Source organism: Thermobia domestica, chromosome 8 (genome assembly GCF_964235325.1).
Source record: "Thermobia domestica chromosome 8, izTheDome1.hap1.1, whole genome shotgun sequence".
NCBI lineage: Eukaryota > Metazoa > Arthropoda > Insecta > Zygentoma > Lepismatidae > Thermobia > Thermobia domestica.
In genome coordinates, this window is record NC_137461.1 from 126612244 (window position 1) to 126632238 (window position 19995).

The following is a 19995-nucleotide window of genomic DNA, read 5'->3' on the forward strand; positions in this document are numbered from 1 at the left end:
TACGGCCCTAACAGATTGATTAAGGTTTGATATCAATTTTCTGATTTTTAAATAATGTTTTCATATTGTTTTAGCTCCCAATTGTCTCATGCATGTCTCCACCGAAAATTGAACCTGAGATCACATTCGAATGTGCTAAGTATTTTTGAACATTTTAATATACAAAATACAAAACACATCAATGATACGATACATGAATATGTGTTGGTTACGTCCTACAACGTATATATATATATATATATATATATATATATATATATATATATATATATATAAAGAAACCTGGAGGGTGAAGGAAAGATCAACAGAAAGAATTTTTTTTCTATTTACTCCTTCAACAAACCCTCGACTTCAGAAGGACAAACCATAATAGGTGATAAATGTCATACAACAAACACTTTTTTTACCTAATAATATACATATACTACACAACCATATCGCTATCCAGAAATTCTCATGTGTATGTTTAAAAATCTACTGTGGTGCCACACCAATCTGTCTATATTTTTTGTTATACCTTCGAAGTGAAAGGCATTCATTATTAAATTTGTTGATGGTTGGACTCCAGTGAGTTAGAAACTAAAATAAATAGAGTTTGTTTTGTCTAGTATTCTTGCGATTCGAAGGGTCTTATCTAAGCGATCTTTCATTTGTTTATGAGAGAATAGTGAAATTTATTTTCTAAGAATAAAATAATTGTTTTCAATGTGAAGCTAACATCAAGTTTTGGAAGAGGGGCTGAATAGAAGAATTTGTTACCATTTACATCAGCTCTTTCAGACGGTTAAGTTTGCTATACTCTGAAATGGGAAGAAGTCAAATTTGGAAGCATTTTACTAAAGAGATTTCCACAGAAAGCGCAATATGTAAATATTGCAAGGTTAAAATAAAGAACAAAGGTAGCACAAGTGTATTATGGAAACATTTAAAAGGCCAGCATCCTACAATATCAGTGAATCCGAAAAAAGTTCCATCATTCGAAGACGATGTACTTATGGAAGAGGAAACCCTGGACAAACCAAGGTGGGTGTCTTTTACAATCATGTTTCTTTATAAATAAAACGTATGTGTGTATGTATGTAGGGAGAGAGAGAGCTACTTAGAAAGCAAGAGGGAAGATGAAAAGATTTACTTTTATTATTAATCGCATAATAATCACAACGCAGAGTAATTAGGAAAAAAATAATATATTATTTAAAATAAAGAGCGAAAAATATAGAAGCACTTACTACAACCACACTACACTGCTGAAAAATTATAGAAAAATGCAATTTAATAATGGAAGGGGATGAAATTCATACCATGCAGACATTACCATGGACACTCACAAATAAAAATCTAGGGAAAGGCAAAATTTACCAGTGTTTGGCAAACATCAATCTAAGTGTTAAATAGTTAATATTGCATTTCTTTTATTCCCGTAAATACAAGTACATAGTTTTCAAAACTGAGGGGTGGGGAATACCCGCTTGCCCATCCCTCCGAGCATTACGGTCCATCAGGTCATGGTCATTACGTATTACTAATCACTAAATTGATGACGAAACTGCCAGAAAAGTATTACAGGCAGGAAGACTGTATCTTGTAAAACTTCCACAAGCTGCAATAATAATAGCTGCAACGTAACATCATTGAATGAAAGTATTGAACGTGTTCCTGAAAAATCATTGATAGTTCTTTAGTGCTCTCTCTTGAGAGCACAGATGGGCTAAGGTAAACATATTGTTAACATATTTAAATAGATGATATGAAATAGATGGTATGTGCAGATAACGTAGAGCCCCACAAAAGAAGCTATAGACTATCTTCCATTATGGCATCAAAAGTGCTTCTTTTTCTTTTTCTTTTTTGGTTTTACTTAGTCCGATAGAAAAGGGTTGTGTTAATCTTTTAAACCTTACAATAGTATCTTTGTTTCCTCTCAGAACAAAAAGGCAAACCTTCTCCCCTAGTTGATTTTCTCTGTAGAATTGGACTGTTTTTCATTTCAAAGAAAGACAAGGGAAATTAGTTATAACGTTTTTATGTAAGAGTAAGCCAAGAAATTAAATTATTATGACTCTTATACCCTATGTTGGGTGGCTGTCATTATCACGAATTCCAGAATTGCAAATACGGACTTTTATGAAACAAGTAGCATGCGAAAAAGGACCCTGAAGTTCAAAATTGGTATATTACTCTAAACAAGGACTGGGGAGCATAGTGGCTCAGTGAGCCCTCCCGCTGGTGTAGCGGCTAGCACATTTGCCTTTAGTGTACCGGGTCGATTCGCGGTTGGAGAGCCTTTGAAATTTTAACTGTCCTCGATGTTTCTGTTCGTTGAGTTGATTTTGAGTTTAACACCCCATTCAGCAGGAAGACAATATGAGACGTGGACCTACTGCTTAACGTGGAATCCGAACCACATGATCTCCCGCCGGAAATTAAACCCGGGTCTCCCACGCCTTCGTGCACCGCTTAGCCACGAAGGAGCTGTTTCTGTGTTAATGACCCTGTCGTTATGTTACTCGAAAAAAGAGTAAAAATGAAGTAAGTCATAGTAATAAGTAGTTAATCAAGTTTAAAAAGTGGAACAGAGTTTGCCTCAGGTACTTGGGGTCTCTGGTTCGATCCCGACCAAGTAAGTTTGTAGTGGACAATATCGTGTCTGGATTTTCTCGGGGCACTCTTGTTTCCTCCAACATTTCATTCCACCAATTCTTCCATCATCACTCACTTGTCCAAATCATCGTCTTCCTTAGTCTAAAGAGTATAAACATGGGATGTTAAACTTATTTCATTTCTAAACAAGAACTGTTATTTTTATCCGGACCCAGATCCGAGATCCGAATTTCGGATCCAGATCCGTGATTCGGATCCAGATCCGAGATCCGGATCCAGATCCGGGATCCGGGATCCGAATTTCGGATCCAGATCCGAGATCCGGATCTGAGGTTCGGATCCGAGATCCGGATCCGGATCTTATTGGGTCCGGGTACGCACGTGCTTACTGTGTTCGTTTACAAAAGCGGGCCATTTTCCTGCCACTATAGAAAATAAGAGTGCCCTGTATCAGAGATACATTAATTGACGTATGTAAGTGAATATATCTGTGATGAAGTCATAATTACTCATTTTTTGCATCGTACATAGTTTCCTCATCCTCATTAATCTCTTCACCCCCGCTTCCTGAATTCCAGTTCTAGTATTCTTTCTTGATGGGGGACTGATATCTCATGTAGGCTTATTAACTATAACATCAGCAATAAAGAAAGTAGGTTTAATTGGCACTAATTTTAAAACATTAGTTAATTAAACAATAATAATATGGAGCGAGCTCAGGCTACTTGTTAGGATTCTTGCTTCGCAATTGGATAATACCGGGTTCGAATTCGGAGACCAGCCATCCTGATTGAGGATTTTCCAGGGTTGTTCCTCAGTTATACTGGGCAAATGCTAGGTTAGTACCTTGATCTAAGGCTCTGGAGACTTTCCTTCCATTCCTTTTCCAATGTTTTCATCTCTTGATTACTACAGTGTAAAGTGGCCTCTGAGGATGTATCTGGTAGCTTATAGTAAATAAACAATATTGACGTAATATAACTTCACGAAACGTGTGGGTTAAGGCATCGTAAACTACAGCCTTATAGTCCCAATAAATAGCTAAAGTTTTAATATCAATTTCCTGACTTTTAAATACTATTTTCATATTGTTTCAGCTTTCAATTTTTTTTCATGTATGTTCCCACCGAGAATTGAACCAGAGATCACATGAACAAATGCGAATATGATAAATATTTTTGAACACTTTAATATACAAAACACAAAACGCTTTAATGATACGATGCATGGATATGTTTTGGTTACGTCCTGCAATTCATGATTAAAGAAACCTGGCGGGTGAAGAAAAAATAACAGAAATCTGTTTTATATTTACTCCTTCAACAAACTCCCGGCCTCAGAAGGGCAAGCTATAAGTTAGGTAATAAAGTTATACAACGAACACAACCATATCGCTCTCCAGAAATTCTCGTGTGTATGTTTAAAAATCTACTGTTGTTCCACGCCAACCAGTCTATATTTTTTGTTGTATATACCTTCCAAGTAATAGATATTCATTATTACATTTGTTGATGGTTGGACTCTAGTGAGTCAGAAACTACTATTAATAAAGAGTTTGTTTTGTTTAGTATTTCTGCGATTAGAAGGGCCTTATCTAAATTGTATATGAGAAAATAAAGTTTATTTTCTAAGAATAAAATAAATATTTTCAATGTGAAGCTAACATTAAGTTTCGAAGAGGAGCTAAACAGAAAAATTTGTTAACCTTTACATCAGTTTTCAGACAATTCAGTATGCTCTGAAATGGGAAGAAGTCAAACTTGGAAACATTTTACTAAAGAGACTTCGACAGAAAGTGCAACATGTAAATATTACAACGGATCCAGATCCGAGATCCGAATTTCGGATCCAGATCCGAGATCCGGACCCAGATCCGAGATCCGAATTTCGGATCCAGATCCGAGATCCGGATCCAGATCCGAGATCCGAGATCCGAATTTCGGATCCAGATCCGAGATCCGAATTTCGGATCCAGATCCGAGATCCGGATCCAGATCCGAGATCCGGATCCAGATCCGAGATCCGAATTTTGGATCCAGATCCGAGATCCGGACCCAGACGGATCCGGATCCGAGATCCGGATCCAGGTCCGGATCCGGCAAGATCCGGATCCGGATCTCACTGGATCCGGGATATCCGGATCCGAAAATTTTTGGCCATCCCTAATCCACACATGTGTTGCAAACCCCTGTCATCGCGTATCGTTCGTAGTATAGGGCAGTGGATTAAAGCGTCAACAACACCAGTTTGTAGTTAAGTGAACATGGCGCAATTTGTGCCTGATAAAGTGTTTTTGCGGGGTGTCCTGCTGCATTACTTTAACATGCAGAAAAGTGCGACTGAAAGTCATCGTATTTTGGTGGAAGTGTATGGTGACCATGCTCTAGCTGAGAGAACGTGTCAGAAGTGGTTTGCACGGTTTAGAAGTGGTGATTTTGGCTTGGCAGACCAAGAGCGAGCTGGACAGCCAAAAAATTTCAAGACGATGAGTTGACAGCATTGCTCGAGCAGGATTCGTGTCAAACGCAGGAACAACTTGCAGCAGCATTAGGCGTTGATCAAACAACAGTCTCCAAACTCTTGAAAGCCATGGGAATGATTCAAAAGATGTCACATTGGGTTCCACATGAATTGAAAGACAGAGACGTTGAAAGACGAAAAACCATGTGCGAATTGCTGCTTCAACGACAGAGCAGAAAGGGGTTTCTGCATCGAATTATTACGGGTGATGAGAAGTGGATCCATTACGAGAACCCTAAACGAATAAAGGCCTGGGTGAAACCAGGTGAACCAGGTCCATCACAACCAAAACGAGATATTCACTGTGCAAAGGTTATGCTGTGCATATGGTGGGATATGAAAGGTGTGGTGTACTATGAGCTGCTGCAACCGGGTGAAACTATGAATGGAGAACGTTATCGACGACAATTAATGCGTTTGAAGCAAGCTCTGGCCAGAACACGACCAGAATGGGAGAACAGACATGATAAACTTATTGTTCAACATGATAACGCTCGCCCACATGTCGCAAAACCGGTCAAAACCTATTTAGAAAATGTCGGATGGGAAGTTTTACCCCACCCGCCGTATTCACCAGACCTTGCTCCTTCGGACTACTACTTGTTCGATTGCATGAACAACGATTTGATTGGACAGCGGTTTACTTCTTCAGAAGATATCGAAACATGGGTCTCTGACTGGATCGCTTCCAAGGATGAGGACTTCTTTCGCCACGGAATCCGTACATTGCCTGACAGATGGGCGAAAGTGGTGGCTAGCGATGGACAATATTTTTCTTAAGGTATTTATGTATTTTGTGTTTGTACTACAGCTTCAATGTGTGCGTACCAACCGCACGAATTAATTCCTAGACCAAATAGATCTATTAAAATTAGAATATTTATCTACGTGAATATTATTAATGAAACAAATAAATGTTCAATAATAATTTGAACATCGAATAATTACTGATGAAACAAGTAATGTTTGGAGTGATGAAATACATATATATATTGGCAAAACTCTTCGTAAAGCGTAAACTGAAACAACTTAACAGCACGACTATTTCTTATTATTTTATCATTTACCGGTATATTCTCTTTATCCATTTTATTTCTTTACCTCCATAATTATACCGGTACATTATCACCATAATTCACTTTTTTTTTTTATTTATTTCCACTTCTTATTCTCAGTCTGAGGTTTTAGAATACACTAAAACATAAAACACGTCACAATACAACGATAATGTATATTTTGTATGTTCTTCACAATATTATTTTTATTTAGGGACAAAAGTGCTATTTAAAAGGGCACAAGTTTTTAAGAAGAAGAAGAAAATATAAAATGAAATTATTTAAATATTTGTATTGTCTCGACATATTTCTTCTTTTGGTTGCTATGCCAACCTGTTTATCTCGTTGATACGGTAACGAAAAGAAAACATAGAAGGAAGAACCATCTTGTAAGAATTGCATGTTCATTATTTTAATGTGACAAATTCGATATTATATATATATATATATATATATATATATATATATATATATATATATATATATATATATATATACAGTGAAACCTCTACTAACGGACACCTCTGTAAAGCGGACACCTCTCATAACGGACATATTTTGTAATCCCCAAACACTGTAATAGGAAAAAACCATGTTGGCAAACCTCTCTAAAGCGGACACTCTCTAGTACGGACACGGACAGTCTTTTCTGTCTCTTATAGGTATTATTTACCTGCATATTACGGACACTTTTTCTAGAAACAAGTTGAAAAGTACAGAAAAAATCACCACGGAAGCATTGTAATAACATTTTTCCTCGTCAACTGGCTGTTCAGAAACTCAGATGAAGCGTCTTTGATTAACAACATCCTCATATCCTTTGCTTGCATTCCACTCCCACGCAACCTGTTTTAGAATCAAAAGTGATTGACAGTTTCCTGCCATTTGGGATGACACGTCATTCTATTGTTCCGCTGGAATCAAGTAGAAGACATGTTTGGTATATTTTGTCCGCGTATTCGCATATTGTCTTAGTGCCTCTATTTGTAGACGGACATCTTTTTAAGTCATTCTGTATCGAATAAGCAATAAGGTGTAAGTTGTTGTGAGCTTTCGAAATGCCACGAGAAGCGCTAATGTTAAAATCGAATTGATTGAAGTTTCGAAGAATACTGAGGTATGCGAAGGATAGCTGCAAATGTTTGTATCGGTAAAACACAAGCACCTGAGATAATATAAAACCAAGACAAGCTAATAAAGTTGTGGTGTGAAAATGACAATGAAAATAGTGTCTCATTGCTTTGAACAAAGCATAACATTTTGGTGTGCAAGTGAATGTTTTTGTAGAGTGCGGAATGAAAAAAATTCCTGTGTTAGGGTCGATGCTAAAAGCTAAGAATTTGGAGGTAGCAATAGAAATGAATGTTTCGGATTTCAAGGTCTCGAACGAGTGGTTAGAGAAGTTTCGTATTAGACACAAAATTTCTTTCAAAGCGATTTGTGGAGAATCCGCAGATGTCGACATGCCCACAGTCATAGAACGGTTTGATAAATTACCTTCAATAGTTTGTAATTACATATCACCTTATTTACTAATTTACTTAAGAAAATATCGAAACCTCTCTAAGACGGACACCTCTCTATAGCGGACAATTTTTGATTCCCCACGGCTGTCCGCTTTAGAGAGGTTTCACTGTGTATATATATATATATATATATATATATATATATATATATATTACGAAATATACATATTCTAAAGTGCATAATCGTGGTGTGAACTATCATAATCTTGTGTAGTTTATAAATACTAAAAATATATTGGAAACTAGGGAATGTAACGTAAGAAAAACGTTACAATAGCAGCTTAGCCAATAGCAAGTAGTGTGCTTTTTAATCCGAAAAGGTGGAGGGTTATTTATCATACTTATACATGTGCATATAACACAGCATTTCTTTAAGATGTAACTGTTGTCTCTAGAACAACTGGAAAACGAATGACACAAGCAACTCTGTATAATTATTTATAAAAGTAACTTTACGTATGTAACTCGATAGTTTGTGTAGTTTAATATAATAATATAAATATTTGGAATCCTAATCGCAGCCGACAACTGAAGAGAAACATGATGCAAGTAACACTGTCAGATTTACTCGTGATCAAATAATAGTGTATCGAAAAACTACTTAAAATGCATTTATTTTTGCAGTAAGTGAGCATTGAAAGTAAAACTGACTGTCAGAGTAACAATAAGAAGATGGCAAGCTCCTTCTTTCAAGGTTGAATTTCTTGCCATAAGGTAAATTTGGCAACACTGTTGCCAAGTTGTTCGGCGGCGGAATTCCAACTTCAACGCATTGATATTGTGACCTAAGTCTATGCATTGATCTAAAAGTGACTTTCTTTGTTGTGCATATTCTTCTCTTTCTTGTTCTTGTTATTAATTTGTTGTTGTGTTCTTGTTATTAATTTCCTTGTTGAAATTGTTAATAGTGTACGTGTTAGTACTGCTGGTTAACATCAATTTTGTTACCAGTACTTCACAATTCTGTTGGGCTCTTTTTGGACGCAATGGCTACTAACTCTCCACGATGTTATAAACAACAAAAAAGAAAGAGAAACCTCCTTCTACTGGTGAAAAATCTGTATTATTCAACTTTATTCATATTTTCGTAGACAGGAAGTGAAGGAGAGTAGTAACATTGTTTCTGAAGCATTTAGGTCTCTGAACCACGACTACAATGAAAGTGAGACAGAAATTCCATTGGTCTAAAGAAAGGTATTTATTTTCAACGTTAGAAAAGACTAGCGGCAGTAAAAGACTTGACTCGAGAAATACAACACATTCACCCAAGTCTGTGTGAAGTAGAGTTAAGAAGTAAAGTTACTTAAAAAAAAAAATGATGACGTCCATATTGTGCTAGAGGAAGGAATAAAACAGTGGTTTAAAAAAAGTCCAGAAGATTGTAAGAACTATTTTGAACATATTAAAACGATGGGGAAAGAAATATAGGATGCAAATAGACTGACCGAGATTGTGCATACTAGACTCGCGACGGAATTAAATTCTGATACGAAAAGTGTAAGTGACGAAGACACAAACGTGGACAATACGTTTATTTTATTATTGTTATTATTATTAATATTATTAATATTATTATCATTTACAGGTACTTTATTCCTAGTGTGGCTGGATTCTTCTTGGTGAGAATATCCATAATATACAACAAATTAAAAAAAAAAAACTTAAAATAACGTAAAACAATACTGAAAACGGATCATTAACGCCGTTTGGTTCGTTTCTTTTTCTTTTTTATTTTATTATTAAACTTCCAAACTATGCTATACGCAAGTGCTAGAAGTTTTATAGAACGGCTTTGTCCGTCCGTCTGTTGACAGTTATTAAAGCAGAAATTATAAGAAATATCGAGAAGCAGTTGTTTGTAATCGATTCTGCGTCCCAAACATGGGTTTCATCTCCTCCGTTATCTCTCTATTCAAACCGAAAGTGATTGAAATTAGTTACTTCCGGTTATAACGTTTATCGCCATAGAACGAAAGCGGTAACAGGTAGCGAGAAATGCTTTCTTGCAAACGGTTCAGTGTCTAAAGGCAACGTACCATGTCTATACCGAAGATTACCAAAACCGAAAGTAGTTCAAATTATTTCCTGATCCAATACTGATTTCCACGGAGCAAAAAAAGTAAGAAATATCGAGATGTGATTATTTGCAGTCGATTCATTGTGCCAAGAATAGGTTTCATCTCCTCCGTTAACACTTTATATTCAGACCGAAAGTGGCTAAAATTAACTTTTTCAGGTTTCAATGTTTATTACCATAGAACGAAAAATGGTAAGAGACAGCAAGAAACTGTTACTGTAAACGATTCATGGCTTCAAGGTAACATAGAATGACTATCAGCAACACTACCAAAATCGGAAGTGCTTCAAATTTATTACTACTTCAGGTTTCAATAATGGCCCATAGAGGAAAAACGGTAAAAGATAACGAGATCCAGTTTTTGCAATCGATTAAGCGTCCCAAGAATAGGTTCCACCTCCTCGTTAAAACGATATTTAAACCGGAAGTGGTTTAAATTAACCACTTCCGGTTTCAACATTTATCGCCATATAACAAAAATTGTAATAGATAGCGACAAAAGGTTTTCTGCAATCGATTCAGAGTCTCACGAGAATATAAACTTATCATCATAATCCGCAACATACTACGAAATTGGAAGTGGTTGAAATTTACTATCACTTACGGCTTCAATACTGATTTCCATACAGCAAAAGACGATGAGAGATATCGAGATGTGGATTTCTACAATCGATTCAGCGTCCCAAGAATAAGTTTCAACCTCTACGTTAAGTCTCTACTCAAACTCAAAGTGGTTCAAATTAACAATTTCCGGTTCCAACATTTATCACATTAAAACAAACACAGTAAGGAATAGAGAGTAGGTGTAATGGCTTTATGATATTGTAAGGTTCTATACCTTCACGTGTAAGAAACTTCAATAAACACATGCTTCAATCACGAACACGGTTATTGTGTTCAAAACATAAACGCCAGCAGACGATGGAAGACTGATACGAAGAAGGGTTGGAAGTAAACCAAAGATAGCCGACCTCTGCTCACGGACCTCCCCTTCAAGAGGACGTATATAAAAGAAGACTTCAAGAGACCGGGGACATCAGTCAACAGCTGATCAATAACTTATCAGTACCTTTCTCCTGGGTCCGCAATGGGCTATGAAGTTCCTTTAAACCTATCCCTGCAGGCTGCAATGAGCGAAGGCGTTTCCGTCATGCCTAAAGTCATATTGAACCTTTATTTCCGAAGCCACTAATATGTGTGCCAAGGACTTGCTAAACTCTCAAAACATTTAGTGATTTACAAAGAAACTTTGTAAAACTGTTGTAGAGATTTATTTTGTAAATAAATTACGTGAAGGGTTTTGTATCTCGGACTTTTATTAGACTTTATCGAACAAAACATCGCAATATGGATTCAGCATCCGAGGAACAAGTTCTACCTTTGATCTTATTACTCTATTGCAACCAGTAGTTACATATGACTACTTCAAGTTTGAGTATTGAATTTGTATAATTTGGAACTCTACCATAGTTTCACACTGTGAAATGAAATTTATTTGTTTATTTATTAACCACACTAGTTCTATCAGTAACGGTTATTAATGGCAACATTGACCTGCACGACTTTATGCTCAAGGGCATTTCCATTTTCAACGTTCTTAACACGAGATACAGGATAGTAATACCTTGTTAATTCACATTTCACAGTATACAGTGAATAACAGACATCAACTGTTAGAAATAATGAAAGTTTCACGGGATTAAATGACTCACAGCTCATGCGGAAATCGTATGCAGCATATGTAAATACACAGTTATAGTTGTAAATATAAGTCCTCTCCGCTTATCTAGTTGCTAGCGCGCACGCCTTTGGTATACAAGGTACCAAGTTCATTTCCCGGAGAGAGACCACTGAAGTCTGAACGTATTAGAGTGGTTCGGATTCCACCTGAAACTGTAGGTCAACGTCTCATACAGCTTCGGTACTGGAAAGGGACACTCAACTTCAACAACAAATAACAAACAAATGTAAATATAGGCTAACATCAAAATACTGTACCCGGTGTTCGAATTATGGGATTGAAGTGATCAGGTGGAAATTTCCTTTGTAAAAGAACAAAAATATCACTGGAGGTAATGTTTATATAGGCGTGTACCGCAAAATATACTGCATGTGAGGTAATTTTCTGCTCAAGTAATGTTATCACTCTGTAAAAATACCTTAATTCGCACACTGACTTTACCGACAGTAACAGTCATTCATTGAAGGTTTTCTGAGATTCCCACCACAAAGAAATTTGCTGTGGACAGAGAAAAGAATAACTTACAGTTCAAACTGAATTACTCTGTGTGCTGGTTTACCAGGTCATTCTCTTATAATAAAGTCATCATTCTGCTATAATAAAGTCATTTTGTTGGAAAGAATATCCTATCTAGTATACTGTATTGTACAATTATTTTCAAATTGCAAAAAGTATTTTCTGTGTTAAATACAAATGAACTGAGAATAATTCCGGTCCTTTATGAAGAGATTACTAAATCGCTGAGGGAAAGAAGACTGTCCGTGTCCGTATTTGAAAGTGTCTGTAGAAGAGCGAAATTCCGTTCTGTGATGACACATATAAGGCGTTACAGACAATGAAGGCAAACTTAAGTTATATATAATCTAAACGTTCGGAAATTACATTTAGGGTGTTCGATTAGTAACACCGAACTGTTCAAAGTTACATACAGTCTAACGCTCGGAAATTACATTTGAGGTGTTCTAGTAGTAACAAAGAACTGTTTTATGGCAGACAGTTCTGCCTACTGTATTATTTGTCTCCCTTACAAAATAGTCTCACTTGCGAAATATAATTTCAAAATAAATAAAACTAATATTTTGACCGTTCAGCGTGCATCTTCAAGAAACAATCCTTTGTTGAGTCCACACTTACTATTTGGAATGCCTCATATGAACCTTTGCCGGAACAAAAATCTCTTTCTTATTATGGAGATGTCCGTTATTAAGAAGTTTCACTATATTATAGGGTCCATAATCCCAAACAAACATCCATAAACTTTCGCTCGTATTCCCGAAAATAGATCGGATGTTCGAAAAGTTGTATTTTTCATGTCAAACTATTTTGTACGGAACATTTATCTTACTTAAAACTTCTATAATATATTGTGTATCCCATCTTCTCGTTAAAAAAAGAAAGAAAAAAAAACTGGTGTGGCTACAAGCTAAATTATTCTACTTACAATACTAGGACTGCGAAGGATACGTCGCTATGTTCATTAAATTTAATAATCTTTTCCATTTACCATTAACAAGATTACTTCAATTTTTATGTACGAGAACTCTATAAATAAAAGTGAAAGTGATTTTGTTTGTGATCGCATCACGGGAAAAGAACTTGAATTTATGAACATGGTTATGATTTACCTCGAACTATGCTTTTATCATGACACTTTCATTAAAATACGTATCAAAAGGAGAAAACGGAGTGTTCAAAATTTCTGCCAAAAATAGAGTACCTCACAGGACACTCAAGATAGGGCAATGAGATTCGGTATATAAACTGCCCATTAAAAATAGGCGGACAAGTGTCCCAGCGTTTCCTGAACTTCTTTTTTCAGTTTATTTTATTTTATTTATTTATTATATTTGGCATTCTCCGTGATAGTATCATAGGAAAACAGCTGAAATTAATCTTGATTCTTACCTCTGAGATAATCTAGACAAGAATCACAAGGAGTCGCATCAGAATCATCGTCCTAGAAATAGACAAAAATGCCGATATTAAGATAAATTGAAGATTACAAGGGATAAATTAAAAAAGAAAAAGGTTTTGTTGACTTGAAATACACATACTTATTGCTCCTCCTTTATTTTACGTAATTATTAATTTTATTTCTAACACACATGCCTCCATGCTTCCTGAGGAAAGGTATATGTATTTCAAGAAAAACTCGTTTCTCTTCATCGGGCAGCAAGTACCGCATACTTCACATGATTCCATTTCTTATTTATACATTGTTACTCTGCTACTCTTTGTAGCTTCTTAATACAACTGAGAAAAACAAATTTATAAACGTTCCTCTCTTCCTTACTCATTGAATTGAAATGAAATCTTTCAGTTTAAAGTCCCACAATTATGCCCTTAAGGCTAAGGGAGACAGATGTTTAACGCAAATGAATGATGATGGAAGAATAGGTGGAATGAGAATGTGGGAGGAAATGGAAGAACCCCGAGAAAACTCACGGACACGATGTTTATCCACCACAAACTTACTTGGCCGAGGATCGAACCAGGGATTCGGGACCCCACACACCAGAGGTAACCTTACTCTTGTGACTTGTGTTTCATTTATCAAACTTACATATACATTATAGCTGTCAAACAGAGTTTTTCATAATTGGTGATTTTTATGTGTAGCACTTTGTATGTATTTCAATCGGGTCTAAATCAAAAATATAAGGTATTAACAGCGTTTTTATTAATGTATTTGGCGTTTACACTATCTTATCTCCCATTAAAATTTCCTTTCTCTGTGTTATGTTCCTCTTTATTCCTTATGTAAAAGCTTCAAACACACTTCGATGGAGAACGATGCTTAACTTCAATACTGTGAAATAATAATAATATTCATTGCAGAAGAGGAACACAACTTCAAAATTTTCAATATATAATGGCTCTATTATTTAAAAAATTGTTTCAGAAGCAGGCGAGTCAACTACAACATTCTATTAAAGAAATCATTAGCAAGTAATGCATTTCTTTCAAAACTTTGTTTCGTTTTGATTTTTGGTATTAAACATCTTTTTCGTGTTAAAATTTTGAAAACGTTCCTACTTTCTTCCATTCTGGTTACATGACCTGTCCACTTGAGCCATCTCCTAGATTTAATGACCCTAGGGGATCTCAGTAGTAGAGCGCTTTCCTTTGATGCGTGGAGTCCTCGGTTCGTTTCCCAGCCAAGTAAGATTGTGGTGGATATCATGTTTCCTTCTACATTATCATTCTACCAATTATTTAATCATTATTCATTTTCCTTAATCATCCGTCTCCCTTAGCCGAAAGGACATAATCGTTGAGCATTAAACTGAAAGATCTAATTTCATTTCATTTTCATTTAATGATCTTAACAACACTGAATAAATGGTATAAATTATGCACTTCCTCGTTGAGATGTTTCCGCCACTCCTCATCCAGACTCGCCTGGGTCTGAATATTTGGCTCAAGATTTTTCTTTCAAGTACTTTCAGTCTTCGATCCTTCATTAAAATAAGTGACCAAGCTTCGCAACCATACAGCACAACAGGCACAATTATCCCTTGAAGTACTATAAGCATTAAATTCTTCGACAGAATTCGCGACAAAAGAGTCTGAACTGAATAATAATAAAAATTCGCCTGCTTTCGGTCGATATTTAATTTCTTGATAGATATGTCTCCACATATACTATATTTAATAATGTAGTATTCTATTATTATATATCACATGTACCTAGGTAATATAAATAATTTGTTCATTAGTATCATTAATATTACACAATATTATATACTTACACAACAACTTGCAAAGCATAAATCTTGCCGTAAATAGATTGGTTAATATTTCAATATAATTAAGCGATTTAAACTTTATTCACATGTGCAAGAAATTTAATGAAATTTTGAGGAATATTTTATTACTTATACGAGACATAGAAACGATATAACACATTCTTCTTCAATTTTACAGTTGAAAAAACTGGCCACAAGAAAGACGAATGCTAATCAACTAAAACAAAGTCTAGAAAAAAATAAAAATTACGCAATTTTAAATAAATATTCTCTTATAGAATTTGAGAAACAATGTGATCTTTAACATTTCTTTCAATCTATAAACTTGATTTACGCAAAACATTCACGCCCGTAATTTTGAGATTATTGATAAATAAATGTTTATACAAACCTGATGCTTTTTTTTTTCTAGTAATCCTTAATGTGTTTCTTAACTCTGGTATTTATGTTACATTTAGTCATGCCACTATACGAACGCGTTCACATGTGAACTTAATTAATTCCAGATAAGAGTTTTGGTCTACAAAGTAATGCTTGCAAGCAGCTAAGGAGTTTTTTTTTGCATTAATGGGCAGTTTGAAACTTGGTTTTAAGTTGTATTTTTGTGCAATTTTCTTTAGTCTTTATCCTAATTTCGGATACACAGAAAAATTGATCCGTTTGAGTTTTCATTTTCTCAGACATATATTTGAACAATTTTTGAGCTACTGAATGCCACTTCTCCGGAGTACCAAGATCACATTCCACTTCATTCTCCATAATTTTATGCCGTTCAGTTTCCAAAATAAGGATAATAAAAAATAACAATCATTATGCCATCCTCCCCTAAAGTTTAATGACAGTAAGTCTCTGAGGCTTCAGAAGTGTTTTAACTTTAATAATTTCTTATTGATTATGTTCTTCTAGGTTATATTGTTTTGCAAATATTTACCTGAGATGTGGCAATGTTTCTACATTTTGTACAGTGCAGAAATTTGAGCCCTCCCCTCCCCCCTCACACACACACACACGGAGAAGGTAACGTAAAGATTGATATATAAAATACAAATACTTACATCATCCATTATAATGTGTGTTTTGAGCCACTCTGCGGCTGGGCAAACTTTCAGTTTTAAACTACATTTTGTTGGTCTTCTCTGTAAAAAGAAAGAAAAAAAAGGTAATTGCTATCATTACTGGATTTTTTTTACAAGTAATTGCGACTCAAGTATTCCTAATGATTTTAATTCTACTTTAGTTATTCCTAATTTTAATAATTAATAAACTCTTTGTATTCGTTACATCTGTCTTACAGAATGGTAGTGCAAAGTCGTTACCATTACAGTTGTTTCTAAGAATAGTAGTGCAAAGTCGTTATTATCTCAGCTGTTTCAAGAGAATCGTAGTGTAAAGTCGTTATCATCACAGTTGTTTCAAACTGATTAACCATTTACCAGTTTTGACAAGTGAATGAAACATATACGGTGTGCAAAGGAAGAATTTTCGTAACTTTTAGTACATTGAAATCCGATCTATTGTACATAATAATAATAATAATAATAATAATAATAATAATAATAATAAAGATATACACAAGACTTTTAATAATAAAAAAAAGGAAATTTTGATCAAGAAGTAGGAGTATGTAGGATCACTAATATACATCCTTTCTACATACATATATGGACTCATAATAAACGTGAGGTAGTTCTGTAATTTGTATAATGTTTATTAATTGTTATGTTTCCCAAGAAGTTAATCTTTTAATTTTTCTTTCTGGAGGCACATAAGTAACTTCATGTGCTGCACCGTCATTTGAAGATTCATCAATATTCCTTGGGTTTTAAGTATGATACTTGCTCATTTTGCAGTATCTTCCACACTCATCTGAAGTAACAGCTATAGACAATATGGATTCACGTGAGTTATGATAATTTAAACTATTAGTTTTGTAAAGTCTTTTGTGTCCTTCTGGTAACACACACTGATTTCACGCTGGAAAACAAGTTATATTTTTCTAGATCTCTCCTTGTTTTTGATTCTACTTCCAGTTCAGTATTATTTAAATCCTGTTATAGTACAAACTTGGAATTTTGTCTGAATAAGTTCTTTAACAGACTGTGAATTAAATTCACTGACATTTACGAAGCGATTTAACGAACTCTTGACAAAAGAGTAAGCAACTTCATCAAGTACACAAATTAGTAGCTCCCTCGTTCTGAAACAGCTTCAAGAATTTCTAAAATGCTAATGATGTCTGTACTAAAAACTACAACTGTCTACGAGTTACACATTGTAGTATCTATTTACAACGATCGTTTGGTCTCGTTTGTAAAGTTCTACGATACAACTTTTTATTTATTTATTTATTATGGAGTTATAAGCAATCACCACCTGAGATCATGGTTAACCACTGTGTTTTAACAAAAAGTGCAGCGTAAGTGCCATGAAAATGATACTTGCATACAAAATATATTTGTTTGAAAGGTAAGACACCTTGCATCTCCGTCGTCGTCGACATCTTCGTCTTCTTCATTAGTATTAATACTATTATTATTACTGTTTAATAAAATTATTACCTATTCTAAAACTTATATAGTTATCAAAACTCTTACAAATATTTATAGTGATCAATTATAATGCAAACAGTTTGAATAGCAATCTTATCAACAAAAGCAAATGGTATTCACCTTATACCTCTAAATTATTATAATTATTAAAAAAAAAAAAAAAAAAAAAAGTATTACACATCGAATTTTCGCTGACAGCTGTCAGTATTGTCAAGACACAGGTAAGGAATTACTTTTAGTGGGGACAGAATGTATGCGAATTAAAATGCAAACTTCTTGCAAATTAAAATGCAAACAGAGTAAAATCTCAGCCCTCCCCGCTTGTATAGTGACTAGGGCATATGGCTTTGGTGCACGTCGTTCTGGGTTCGATTTCCGGTGGGAGAGCACAAAAATTTAATTTTACAATCATTGGCTTTTATTAGTCATCCATTTCCTTTAGCCTAAACGGTATGACGTAAAACGTTACATAATAATCTTTATTTTATGTTATTTTAGGCATTACATTTATTTTTAAGGAAGTAAAATTATTGGGACAATTTGCTCTGCAACTGGAAGTTTTTCTTATTTCTTTATTCATATGCTATAATAGTGCATTGTTCTGGATTATACCTGAACTAGTGAGAAAAGTTTGATAGTGAATATTACAAGGGGTACCCTGAGAACGATAGAACTGTAACAGACAATGGGAGTGCTCTTGCAGAAAAAGCGAGTGTAAAACCTACACGGGTTACAAACATTTACGGGTATTGAGAATATGGTTTTACCAAAAAGCGCCCTGGGTTCGAGACTCAACTCTGCACGCTTGCAGGTGCGAACAGACTAAAGGTCACCGTGCAGCCAACAGCCCGAGAAGATGCATCATGTATTAAAACGTACATTCTATTGCAGAGTGACCGTATGTATCATTTGTTATTGCCGTGTAATTTCGTATTTTAACGTTTCGCTAGCTGATTTATACGAATCATACTCTTTTGTATGTAGAATCGTATTAAACAGACTTATATTATACATAAATTGTTGCGATTTGATTAAGACTCACAGTTTCCCACGTTGATGATATATGTGTATAAGAAACTCCTAGTTCCTTTAATTTCTATTTGGTACTCGAAACTGCTGTTCGTCCCTGGAAAACCCATTTATATCAATGTTCTATTTAAATTTAGTGCGGAAAGTGATGAAAAAATCCGTTCATACAAAATTTACTCTTGCATTCGGTGCCTGCCGTCGGAATTTTAACTGAAATACTCAAATTTACAAAAGCAGCACAAGTCTTCACCTGGAACATCTCTACGAAGTTCCCAAATTACTCTTACAGTTAAATTGAAAAGTATTATTTAATTTTTATATCTTAAATCTTTGTGCTTCTTCTTCAGTAGTTGGCGACGATGGTAAAGGTGTCCAATTTGTGTCCCAATGCCTATGATCCCTTCGTTTGATTTTAAAACAATCTTTCTGTGATTTTTTTTTTTCAGTTCATTTTATCGATGTTATATTGTTGCTTTCACACATAGTATACTAAAAGGCCCGCGTTATAATTCGCATTTCATATTTCCAGCTAAAGCGTAGTGTTTTATCATGCGTAAAGAAGTATGTTATGCAAGAGACTTCATAGATACATGGGGAATCAAGCGGATAAGTGATAAAACTTATAATCTGTTAAGTGTTGATGAAAATTCAACGTTTAACTTTTCTTTTTATTACATTTCATTACATCATTTCTAGCGGTGGCTATAACTAGCTTCCTAGGCCGAGAAATAAACCTCTTAGTTGTGGCAGCTCCCTAACTACCTTAGGATTCTAGATCGATTTCAGAAACGTAATACCATCGAAACAAATAACTATATAAAGAAAAATAAATAAATAAAAAGTTACGAAAACCGACCTTTGACTAATATATAAAACTATATTAAAAATCAGCTCTACGGAGATAAAGGATTTTGTAGAACTTATTGTACTTTCCTACATGCGGTAATGTAATTAATGTGGTAAAAAAAAAAAAAAAAAAAAAAAACCGGCATAATATCGTTACAAAAAAAAAGTGTGTGTGATCAAACCTGTCCAAATAATCACTTATTTCCTGGTCTTCCACCTCAAATGTTTCAAAAACTTTGGGACCTGCCATGTTGTAAATCCTTTATCCTCGTGGCCACTGCTATACCGCTATAACTTTTACT

At 34.9% G+C, this 19995-nt stretch overlaps 1 protein-coding gene across 1 annotated transcript in view; it reads right to left on the bottom strand.

The window, feature by feature from the left end:
* The window catches only part of LOC145693197 (uncharacterized), a 117471-nt gene that overhangs the window by 80777 nt on the left and 16699 nt on the right, over positions 1–19995 (bottom strand). Inside the window, exons 4-5 of the mRNA XM_081768977.1 lie at positions 16325–16405; positions 13426–13477 (exon numbers count right to left, since the gene is read on the bottom strand). Coding sequence (XP_081625103.1) covers positions 13426–13477; positions 16325–16405 — 133 coding nt within the window. The remainder of the gene's footprint in view (positions 1–13425; positions 13478–16324; positions 16406–19995) is intronic.